The sequence below is a fragment of the Bombus vancouverensis genome, chromosome 17 (assembly GCF_051014615.1).
Source record: "Bombus vancouverensis nearcticus chromosome 17, iyBomVanc1_principal, whole genome shotgun sequence".
Lineage (NCBI taxonomy): Eukaryota > Metazoa > Arthropoda > Insecta > Hymenoptera > Apidae > Bombus > Bombus vancouverensis.
Window position 1 is genome coordinate 5,242,572 of NC_134927.1, and position 13,141 is coordinate 5,255,712.

General features: G+C 36.7%; 1 protein-coding gene across 1 annotated transcript in view; it reads left to right on the forward strand.

Moving 5' to 3' along the window:
- Positions 1–13,141, forward strand: part of Nrx-1 (neurexin 1) — a 600,022-nt gene that overhangs the window by 216,786 nt on the left and 370,095 nt on the right. The window contains exon 3 of the mRNA XM_033349833.2: positions 2,431–2,578. Within this exon, the coding sequence (XP_033205724.2) occupies positions 2,431–2,578 (148 nt within the window). The remainder of the gene's footprint in view (positions 1–2,430; positions 2,579–13,141) is intronic.

The window sequence follows — 13,141 nt, forward strand, 5'->3', positions numbered from 1 at the left end:
CGTTCCTCAGCAACCCCACGTCTTTTGTCTTACCCCCACCAAGCACATGTTCCTCTTGTTTATAACTCGCCCGACACCCCCAGATCCTTCTGAAGAATTTCAAAGAAAAAAGGATAAAGGAAAAATCGAGCTGCAGACAGCCGCCAAGGGAAGATCGCACAGCAGAAGCGTTGCCCAACAAACGCATCTCTCTGGCCGTTTTTCACGAATGTCCTGAAGCGCGAACTGCTATGGCCAACGATTCCGGCGCGCGTGTTCAGCTCGTGAAACGCGTGGTTGCCGCGCTCCTACAATCTCCACGGTAAAACGCGGATCGTGGAAGCGGCGCGGAGACAGCCACCTTGCAGTATGCGTAAACCAGCTTTAATTAGTCGAAACGAGCTTTAATTAGTCCTGACGCAGACATAGCCAGCGTTACGCTGTTTACAGCTACCGACGCTTCTCTTCGTCTTCGTCTTCTTTTTCTCATTTTCGCTTGCGCCTTCCTCTGTTTCCTGTCTTTGTCTTCGCCAACGCTAGCACCAGGGGATCATCCTTCAGGCAAACTGGCTTCCCACGATGCAACACGGCCTACATATTCACGACTTGCTCCTGGAGAGCCTGCCAAAGACCAGAAAGCGAGCTTTCGCGACCGCACGTATCAGGTTATCGGGTCAACCACGTTGGTCTGGTCCATCACGTTGCGTCGAAATCGTCCATTACGTGGACCGTCTGGTTGTTGGCCCATGGCCATTTCGACGATGACGAAGAATCGAGATGGAAGAGCCTTGGACAGAAAGCAAACGCTGCTCTCTGGACGTGGCGTCGCAACGATTCGAAACACGGCAGCTCGCAGCGTCCCAGGGCTGATGGATTTCGTGCTGAGACCAGATCATTCGCTGGCTGAAGCTTTTTTTAATCCAACGAAGATTAAGTGTTGCTAGATTTTGTCGCCGAGATGAATTTCAATTTTGCATGATCTTCTGATCGTCGTAGCGAACGTGTACGTCCACGTTCGAGAGTTTCAGGATGGTTGGCGTGTCAATTTTTAAATTGAAAAGAACCCACTGGATGATAAAGATGTCACAGAGTGCTCGACAGAAAAGACGTAAGAGAAAGCTAGAAAAACGTAGCGATTTTATTAAAGCCAATTGTTTAATATATTGTGCAATTTTAAGTACAACGAAATATAATCTACGACGAATAACAGAGTTTTGTTAAAAATGGGAAATGTTATGAGACTTGTGAGCGGAAGCGAAAGTAGGGCAAGTCCGTGCACCAAATCCAACTAATTTATTTTGTAATTGTTCCTGGAAATAAAAATGTGACAACCATTCGATATTTATAGCGTTTCCTGGCACAGGAAATGTATTTTTAAATTCCACGTTATAAAAAACAAAAGTGGAATTAAAAATTTTCATGGTACAATTAATTACATTCATTATACGTACGTTATATGCGAGTAACTGTACGAAACTTGTTTCTGCCAACTGCGTCTTTGAATTTTATTTAATTTTATCAAATTTATCAGTTTCATTTTAAGCATTTGTTAATACGATTTTGATATCGGTTGTTGCTACGTTTTTCCAACATAATGAATTATTCGTATCACACATGGAATTATCATTTTATAACTTGTTGGAACACAGCATGTTAATTGGGATGGATTAAACGATTGGCGATTAAACAGAAGTGCGTAAAATTTTGACAGTTATGGAATACGCGTTAATATCGCAAAAGCATCAATTTATTTTCTGGCATTTGTACAGGCGAATATTGGGAACATTGCACTCTACGATCAATCCAACGCGTCATAAATCTTTGGAATCAAAAATTGTTTGGCGTGCCAAACAAAAATTTGTAAAAAAAAAAAACATTGGAAAATAATAATCAAATATAATGAAACCTACGTCACATTTCCAGGACTGAGTCCTGAGGTTACAGTCCAATAATTCAGGATAATTTGTTTAACCTTCTAATATATTTCGTTTTTATTCCTATTCTATGCTTTGTTCGATAATAATTTAAAATTCGGTGATCGAATGATCCTGAAATTAGAGATACAGATCCTGAAAAATCGTGTAGAGACCCTCGATACCGATTTGTCAATCCTTGAAATTCTCTCGCGTAACTTACAAGTTAGAAAATGTCAATAATTAACAAAACACACAAACACAAACGCGTTCCAATTCTAATCAGCGAAGGTACGTTCGCAGGGAAAAAGTAAAAACTACAAAATAAAAAATAGAAAACAATTACAGTCCCTTGAAGGAATTTTTTTTTCTTCTGGAGAAAGAACAGGATTATGCATTTTCATCGCATATTTTCAGCGTTCTCTTCGTGTAAAGAGACCCTCGATATCGATTTGTCGTGGGCTTCCGGTCGCGCGATATCCAAATCCGCTTTGATATCCGCCGGTACGTTAACGTTTCTTTCCATTGTCTGTTGCAGAGTTTACGCAACATGATGACAGCCAATACGACGGATGCCTGTGAAACGCGTGATCCCTGCCAACACGGCGGAATCTGCATTTCCACCGACAGTGGACCCTTCTGCGAGTGCCGGTCCGGCGATTATGAGGGCGCCTATTGTGAGAAAGGTAGGTTGTTTTACATCCGGAAGCTTCGTTGTTTACGACCGTTGTTGTTGCCGCGTGTACAGTCTCTTGTTTGCGGAAACGATCGGACAGGTCGCAGCTCTGTCCGCCGCGTTTGTCGGCTTTCGATCTTCATCTTCGCCGAGCGAAGCTTTTGTGTCGATCCGTGCAATGGCTACAGCGTGACTTTAATAGGCAACTACGTCAGCTATGGCTAACAGGACAGTGGGAAATTCCACTTACAGAAATTGGATGATTCTATGGATGGATTCTATGGAAAATAATATTCAATGGAATTGCAAGCTGATAATTTCTGCAATTTCAATTGTATTGTTTAGTGTGAACAGGGTTTTTGCTATTAAGAACTTATGCAAATATAGAAAATACTAGGCAACTGCATTAGCTATAGCTAACAAGACAGTGGAAATACCACTTACAGAAATTGGATGATTCGATGGGGGAAAATAATATTCAATGGAATTGCAGGCTGATAATTTCTGCAATTTCAATTGTATTGTTTAGTATAATCAGGGTTTCTGCTATTAAAAAGCTATGCAAATGTAGGAAATACTAGGCAACTGCGTTAGCTATGGCTAACAGGACAGTGGAAATTCCACTTACAGAAATTGGATGATTCAATGGGGGAAAATAATATTCAGTGGAATTGCAGGCTGATCAGTTTTCCAATTTCAATTGTATTGTTTAGTGTAATCAGGGTTTCTGCTATTAAAAAGCTATGCAAATGTAGGAAATACTAGGCAACTGCGTTAGCTATGGCTAACAGGACAGTGGAAATTCCACTTACAGAAATTGGATGATTCGATGGAGGAAAATAATATTCAGTGGAATTGCAGGCTGATAATTTCTGCAAATTCAATTGTATCGTTTAGTGTAATCAGGGTTTTTGCTATTAAAAAGCTATGGAAATATAGAAAATACTAGGCAACTGCGTTAGCTATGGCTAACAGGACAGTGGAAATTCCACTTACAGAAATTGGATGATTCCATGGGGGAAAATAATATTCAGTGGAATTGCAGGCTGATAATTTCTGCAATTTCAATTGTATCGTTTAGTGTGAACAGGGTTTTTTCTATTAAAAAGATATGAAAATATAGAAAATGAATTTGCAAGGAAATCTTCCTTAAGACAGGTACCTTTTCCATGCAGAGAAATTTTAGAATTGTTTAGAAATTTAATACATGTTTCTCCTTTTTATTTATTTATTTCTAGAAGTCATTCCGAGTCCTCGTTTTGATTATGGAAACTCGCGGTTGTCCGGAAAGTTTCTTTCGTTTCATAAGATGATAATAGATGAACAACAATTTCTCTTTCATATTATTTTATTCAATTAGTTATCATAATTCAGTAATTCTGCATAATTCAATAAACTAATATAAAAGAAAAAAACACTGCGCGTCTATTATTTCCTTATAAAACGAAAGAAACTTTTCGGACAACCTAATGTAATTCTCGAAGTTTTCAATGAAACACCTGGTCGCGATTGCGATAACACGAATCGTCTTATCGAGCGTCTTTGCCTAAAACGAAACTAAGAAACATCCAACGATCGTACGTTTTAAACAACACGAATACACCCATTCTCGTGCTGATTTTATTGTCATTTACTTGTGTTATCTCGTTTTGTTGCCAGCCGAAACTCGCTTGGCTTTTGCTGTTACCTGCAAAGAGAAAGTAAAAATAACACTTCCGTTTGACCGAACACTTTTACACGCCGGCGTAAGCTTGTCCTTTCATTGCATCGATACTTTGCATGGCGATGTAATTTCATTACAACCGGCTACACTGTCAGACACTGTATCGCGGCCAACGTGAATCAAGAAAGATTTACAAGGCGAGCGTGCATTAGGTCGCCGGTAATCGCGCTATAAATTCACGGCACGAGCGGCCGCGTATTTTATGCAACAATGAGCCCCGCGCGAAGATGGCATTAATTTAAAGCATTGATACGGCTGTGAATAATAAGGAAGCGAAGGCAACGATAAAAGAAGCAACGAATATAAGAGACGCGGCGGTTGTTCTAATCAGAGGCGGCAGTTGCTCGTAAAAATCGCCAGCTTTCCTCAACTTTTCCTCAAATTTTCCTCAACAAACGCGTCCGAATGAAATGTCGCAAAAAAGATTTATCGCTTGTCGCCTCGTTCGCTAACAAGCTTCGTGCCAAATATTTTTTCCTTTGCGTTGGCAACTAAGTGATTGCGGATTTGTCAGTACCGCCTAATGGCAAAATCCGCAATCACTTAGTTGCCAACCCATAGAACAGAATTTGTTGATGGAATCAGATATTGTTGCTATCTGTTACATAAAGTAGCGGACAGAAGTTTAAAGTTGTCTAATTTTTACTGTGCTTCGATTAGCATCCAGTTTACTATTTCTGTGGCCTTCTGCACAAAGCGCAACGTGTCTTCTTCCTTCGTATTGGCCTGGCAACTAAGTGATTGCGGATTCGTCAATACCGCCTAATGACAAAACCCGCAATCACTTAGTTGCCAATAAGAGAACATAAGGAAACAAGATAACAGCAACGATAGGAAGCAAATGGTGATATCGTCCATGTTCAGAAATACGAACACGAGGAGAAAACGCAGTCGGGCAGCTGGAGAATCGCAATTAGCATACGAGCACCAGACGGATCTTCAAGCTCGTTCTTCTCGCAAACGAAGCCTCGAACGAAAAAACGTCGTTCTTCCTCTTCGACCTATCTTTGCACGTAGAATCAACAGCCGATCGCTTGTACCACGATTTTCCAGATAATTGTACGCAATTCGCAAAAGTATGTCTAGTACCTGGAATATTGGCTTGGCAACTAAGTGATTGCGGATTCTGTCATTAGATGCTACTGATAAAACCCGCAATCACTTAGTTGCCAATAGAACAGAATGTTTATTCGTATTTCACAGCTATGGCGAAAAATATTGTTGCTGTCTGTTATATAAAACAGCGGACAAAAGTTTAAAGTTTAAAGTTGTCTAATTTTTACTATGATACCATTAGCATCAAGTTTCCTATTCCTGTGGTCTTCTGCACAAAGCGCAACGTGTCTTCTCATTTTCTTTGTATTGGCTCGGCAACTAAGTGATTGCGGATTTTAACATTAGGTGGTATCGACAAATCCGCAATCACTTAGTTGCCAACATTTCTTTGCTTCTCTTACGCGTCCATGTCTCTCTGACATGTTTCTTAGTATTTTTATTTATTATTTATTCATCTCATATATTTTTCCTTATATCTAACTTCTTCTCTCCTTCTTTTAATAATTTCGAACTTACAGTAATTGCAATTCTGTGCACGCGTTACTTTGCCGCGAGAAAATCGCCGTTACCTTTGTCCTCTCCTAACGATATTCGGAATATCGACAGATAGAAGGACTTGAAAGTTAAAAATTGTCTTTCTGACTGGCAATGTTGCTTAGAAAGAACATTTCCTCGAATCTCGTCTCTCTATCCTCTCTACCATCCTATCTTCCTTTTCCAAACACCTGGCCGAGTACTTTGATTCCGATGATACAAAGAGCTCGGCGTAGAATTCTATCCTATTTTATTTTATTACATTTCTCCATTCCGCTTTCCACCTTTCCGTAAAGAATGGAGCAATCGTGGGAAGATACGTCTTTGAGTGTTTTATTTCGGTAAAATATTTTCCGCTTTGGGAAGAAGAAATTCTTTACCATCTTCTTGCTTCTTCTCTTCCCAGCCTTTCGTAACACCAAAGATCCCGTGCGATATTTTACTAAAACTGTGGAAAGTTTGTCAGCCGGGTGGAACGCCACTTTCAATATCAATGAGGCAATACGTTTCCTGTGACTTGACAATTGTTTAAATTAAGCACTCTTTTGAAAAAGCGCTGTCGTAAGTTGAAAGAAAACTCTCTAGCAAGTAGCGAGTTAAGGGCGCGTTTAAATGCATGAGCTTTGCAACCAGCTTCGGAACAAGGTTTTTGCTTTGCTGAAATGGTCGAAATACACGCGATCCGAAACTATTCAAACGAACGTACGATTGTTTAACAATTACAATGTTTCAAGATAATGGAAGAAGAACAGACGATTAACTGCGAAGAAGGTCAAAAGCTACGACACGGAATATTCGAGGGATGAAATTTTCTTCCACGATACGATCGTATGGCATTTAACCCCTGTATTAAGGGTGGGATTTTATTCTTGGAAATAAATAAGTTTTATTTGCAGGATTATACAGCAGGGAATTACAATTGACAAGCGTGTATTTCTTGAGAAAATTTCTCATATCGAAGGTTGATCAAACTATCGTAAATTAGGTTAAAAATAATTTTATTTAGAAATCTCGATAGATTGGACGAAGAATGACGAAAATATGTCATCCGCTTAGCTGATAAACTGAAAATTAAAAAAGATCATACGAAAACGAATAAGAACGCTGGATATATCGTTGAGCTTTGAACGATTCTACTTGACAAAATATAAAATTGGAGTGTGCGACAGCAAAGGGCAAATGTCGTAAGTTGAAGGTAGAGTTAATTGTGAGAAAGTTAATTTGCCGCGACTAAATCGCCAGTCTCGATCAGCTGTTTCGTATCGCTTGTTCAAATCACGAAAGCTTTATTACGCTTTTCCCGTATATTCGCTTGTTATCACAGCGTGCTTTCCAACTTTTAATCTCTCCACTTTGTTCGCCACAAACAGCCTATTAGCTGCTTAAAATCTGCTAAAGTCTCGATCTTATCACAGTTAAAACAATCATCCGCCCAACCAGAGAAAACAGAGATCAAGCCAAATTGATAGAACTTTCACCGTCTCATTTTTCTAGCTTTTATTCCACTTGAAATTTCTCTATTGCGAGCGAGTTCAATGTACGTTGCAGTTTATGAGAAAATCGTACGAAGTAGGATGATACAGGCGAAACGAAGAAATATTCATCCGATTCGATGAGAATTCATCGGTCTATCTCACTATGAAACGATTTATATCGCGCTACGGATGTACAAACTTTGTCAGATACCAGAGACTTCCGCGTGGCCAGGTTATTAGGTCGTCCGGAAAGTTTCTTTCGTTTCACAAGGAAACAATAGACACACAATATGTTTCGTTTTATATTCTTTTGACGCATTACTTCTCTTATCCTACAATTTATATCGTATGATCCATTTTGCATTACGTGCAAAAAAATATAATATAAAAATGTATCGCATCTATTGTTTCCTTCTAAAACGAAAAAAACTTTCCAGACAATTTAATATCATATAATTGGAGAAAAAACTAATTAAAATTTCAAGTAAAATATATAAATGGAATTCTACTGTGATACAAATTGTCACAGCGAGTCCCGCTCTTTAACGCTAGAGAGATGAGTCATCAGACCATGTTGAACCATGGACGAATCAGCAAGAATTATCTTCGTTGAAAAATATAATTATTTATGACATAAGTAGAATTTTTTGGATTTTATTTCAATTGGTAGAATCACACGAGAGTAGTATTAATTACATAAAACTAATATTAGTACAATTTTGCAAAGCACAACTCACGTAGCATTGGCATCAGTATGCTCGTAATAAAATAGATTTTACTTTGATCTAAAAATTATACCAGTGAAATTTATTATAATATACCACCTGCTGTCTGTCGATATTATTATTCAACAAATAATTGTATAAATCCCAAGTTATTTTTCAACAATGGTCGTTAGGGTGTAGAAACAGTGTATTGGGTTGGCAACTAAGTGATTGCGGGTTTTGACATTACCACCTCATGACGAAACCCGCAATCACATAGTTGCCAACCCAATAGTTGAGAGACCGGGTTCCTAATTTTCAGAATCGTTCGCAAAATTTGGATTACAATAAAAATACTCAAAATTAACACTGAAAGTAATAATAATATTAATAATAAAAATTAATAATAAAAATCCCAGAATTGTAAGAATGAAATTTATTATAATATACCACCTGCTGTCTGTCGATATTATTAATCAACAAATTATTGTACAAATCCCAAGTTATTTTTCAACAATGGTCGTTAGGGTGTAGAAACAGTGTATTGGGTTGGCAACTAAGTGATTGCGGGTTTTGACATTACCACCTCATGACGAAACCCGCAATCACATAGTTGTCAACCCAATAGTTGAGAGACCGGGTTCCTAATTTTCAGAATCGTTCGCAAAATTTGGAATACGATAAAAATACTCAAAATTAACACTGAAAATAATAATAATATTAATAATAAAAATTAACAATAAAGATCTCAAAATTATACCAGTGAAATTTATTATAATATACCGCCTGCTGTCTGTCGATATTATTAATCAATAAATTATTGTACAAATCCCAAGTTATTTTTCAACAATGATCGTTGGGGTGTGGAAACAGTGTATTGGGTTGGCAACTAAGTGATTGCGGGTTTTGACATTACCACCTCATGACGAAACCCGCAATCACATAGTTGCCAACCCAATAGTTGAGAGACCGGGTTCCCAATTTTCAGAATCATTTGCAATACTTGGAATACGATAAAAATACTCAAAATTAATACTGAAAATAATAATAATATTAATAATAAAAATTAATAATAAAAATCCCAGAATTGTAAGAATGAAATTTATTATAATATACCACCTGCTGTCTGTCGATATTATTAATCAACAAATTATTGTACAAATCCCAAGTTATTTTTCAACAATGGTCGTTAGGGTGTAGAAACAGTGTATTGGGTTGGCAACTAAGTGATTGCGGGTTTTGACATTACCACCTAATGACAAAACCCGCAATCACATAGCTGCCAACCCAATAGTTGAGAGACCGGGTTCCCAATTTTCAGAATCATTTGCAATATTTGGAATACGATAAAAATACTCAAAATTAACACTGAAAGTAATAATAATATTAATAATAAAAATTAACAATAAAGATCTCAAAATTATACCAGTGAAATTTATTATAATATACCGCCTGCTGTCTGTCGATATTATTAATCAATAAATTATTGTACAAATCCCAAGTTATTTTTCAACAATGGTCGTTAAGGTATAGAAACAGTGTATTGGGATGGTAATGCCTGAGAAAAACGTCAATTGCAAAGACTGTTTGGTCGCATTAAAATAAAATCCTATGGTCCTGTGGTGAAACAAACCGGGTTCCTAATTTTCAGAATCGTTCGCAAATTTTGGATTACGATAAAAATACGCCGCAGAGTATAAAAACTGGAGATTTATTCAAATATATTATAATGAGAGAGGGATCGCCGGGCTGAATTCATAGCCGTGTGCCGGTCAGCCTTTTTTCGGTGATAAAAACAAACGAGCGACAAAGTGGACCACGTCGATTTGATAGCGTCTGACAGCATTAGCACGAGCGTAAGTGGACGCTGAGCCACGGAGTTTTACTTCGCATAGTAAATCGCAATTAAAGTAAATCCCGGACGTTGGCTGTCCGCGGAGAAACATGAAATTTCGCTCACGACCTTTTAAATTTGTCGGAACGTGATCCGGCATTCCTCCAGGCTTTTTCACGGTGCAGGAAAAACGCGTGTCTTCCTTTTTCTTTTTTCTTTTTTCAGCGACTCGCGAGCGTGAATTAAATTGACCGATGTCTTTTTTCAACTGGCGATTAAACCCCAGTTGCTTATGTAAATTCGTATCTTTGGCGAATTTAGGAGCAAACGGTGGACGTTTATGCGAATTGAAATTCTTATGTACGTCAATCGTACTCTTGTAAATTTTGTGTACAAAATTTAATTTAATTTATTTATAATATAATTTATTTTTTTATGTAAATTCATATATCATCCGATTTCTCGATTTTTGTTAATACGAGAATTTGCAGAAAGTTAGACGAACGAGAGAGATGTTAATTTTAAATTAAATTTTGAAACCGGTTAGCGTTAAAGAAACAGTATAATAAAGAATTACTTTGGATATTTCATGTATTGCTGTACGTATTTTTATACATTTTTGCACGTTTCAATTTTTCTTCGTAAACGCGTAAACATCCGCATTCTAATTACGAGAAATTGCAGGGTCGGAATTTGTTTAAGAAATTGGTTTACTCTCTAAATACCGTAACGACCATTTTCCTTTCGATATTTTCTGCATATTACTTCGTATTTCAATTTTAAACATCCAAAGTCTGATTGTAAATATGCAAATTTAAGAAGATTCGACGAATGGAACAAATATTTGTTTCGACCTAAAATTCTACCATCTTCTAGTCTATTCCTAGTGAAGTCTATTCATTAATTAAATACACAATGAGATTGCTAATTATTAGATCCTACTATTTATGGCTTGGACTTGATACTTTGTCAAAATTAGTTTCTGAAATTTGTTCTTATTTCTCTAACGATTTATTCGCAGTATATTTCGAGCTACGTTTGTTACACGCAAATATTGTTCAATCTTCGTGTTATCGTTAAAAATTGCACTTTAGAAAAATATGAATAATCGAGAAAATGGTAAATAGTAATTATGTTTGGTATTCACATTGCTCTATTGAACTGGAGGCTGAAAAAATTCTTACAAGCCGCATAGTATGCTGCATTATAATAATTCTAAATGCATAATAATTCTTGATAATACTCCAGCGACATTAATAGGAGCATAAAAGGGGACACACTATGTATTACGTGACCAACGATTAACTGATAATCTGCAAAGTATTTCTACCGCGAAATGCGTTAAGGTTTACACACGTTGTTTCTGATAAATTTTTAATTCAATAAAAAGACCCACGATGAATTTAATTTTGATAAAGAAAAGAATAATCTCCTCGTGTATTGTGTGCCAAGGTACACGTTATTTCTGATAAATTCTCAATCTCATAAAGAAGCCTGTGGTAGATTTAATCTTAGTAAAAAGAAAAAAGAAAAAAAGACAAGAAAATGAAATAATCTCGCGTAATGGTATAAGGATTACACATCTTAAGCTGTATTTTCCAACAAAATTGTCAATATATTGATATTCAAAAAAAGGACCCTGTGCGTTGATCGTTTTCAACGACTAATTACTAATTGGGGTGGCAACTAAGTGATTGCGGGGTTTGTCATTAAGAGGTAATGGAATCAGCAAGAATTATCTTCGTTGATAAATATAATTATTTATGACATAAGTAGAATTTTCTGGATTTTATTTCAATTGATAGAATCACACGAGATTAGTATTAATTATATAAAAGTAATATTAGTACAATTTTACAAAGCACAACTCACGTAGCATTGGCATCAGTATGCTCGCAATAAAACAGATTTTACTTTGATCTCAAAATTATACGAGTGAAATTTATTATAATATAGCAGCTACTGTCTGTCGATATTATTATTCAACAAATTATTGTATAAATCCCAAGTTATTTTTCAACAATGGTCGTTGGGGTGTGGAAACAGTGTACTGGGTTGGCAACTAAGTGATTGCGGGTTTTGACATTATCACCTAATGACAAAACCCGCAATCACATAGTTACCAACCCGATAGTTGAGAGACCGGGTTTCTAATTTTTAGAATTATTCGTAAAATTTGGAATACGATAAAAATATTCAAAATTTATACTAAAAATAATAGTAATATTAATAATAAAAATTAATAATAAAAATCTCAAAATTATACCAGTGAAATTTATTATAATATACCAGCTACTGTATGTCGATATTATTGATCAACAAATTATCGTACAAATCCCAAGTTATTTTTCAACAATGGTAGTTGGGGTGTGGAAACAGTGTATTGGATTGGCAACTAAGTGATTGCGGGTTTTGTCATTATGTGGTAATGTCAAAACCCGCAATCACTTAGTTGCCAACCCAGTACTTTCTTCTAAATTTGTAGCAAATATGTATCAATTATTCCAAGCAAAACAACATGAAAAAACGGAAAGAATGGAATAAATGATATCGAGTTCAACTTTGAAATTGAAAAAATGAATCAATGCATATCGATTAGAAAATTATTTATTTCTGATTGAATTTTCTGTTGACAAATTTCAAGGATTTTTTCTTGCCTGGTTATACTTTCGATCAACTAAATCGACAAAGCACGAATACTCGCGCAGTTTCTAACAAAATAAAAAAAGGAGAAACGATTTTTTCGATTAAACTGTTGCAAAGTCTGCTCGCAAAACACATTTACGATCTTTCGAAATCGCGTTCTCTATCTTCCCTCAAAGTTCTCTTTAAGACGTATACCGTGAATTTTATCGCCGTACGATGGGACGCTCGTGTTATTTTATCGTTGCACAATGAATGAAACATCCTACTCTTCATGCGATTAATAGCGTGCGCGGCAAAAGTCAGAGTTCACTGGGGATATCGCGTACAACGAAATTATTGCCGACGCGGTTCCAGGATTAGCAGCGAAACGAAACTGACTTTCCGTCAATATTTCATTGCATGCAAAACCGTGTACCATTATTCTCCGATGAAAGCTTACTTAAACCGTGACACATAGCGTTAATTGTTGAAGAAGCAAATGCCGCATAATTCCGACTGACACAACGAAGTATACGTTGTCGTTTAATTTCCAATTTGCATCGCGTTGTCGACTGATCGTATTCGTTAAACATAATGTTATTCGTACGTAATTAAAAATTCG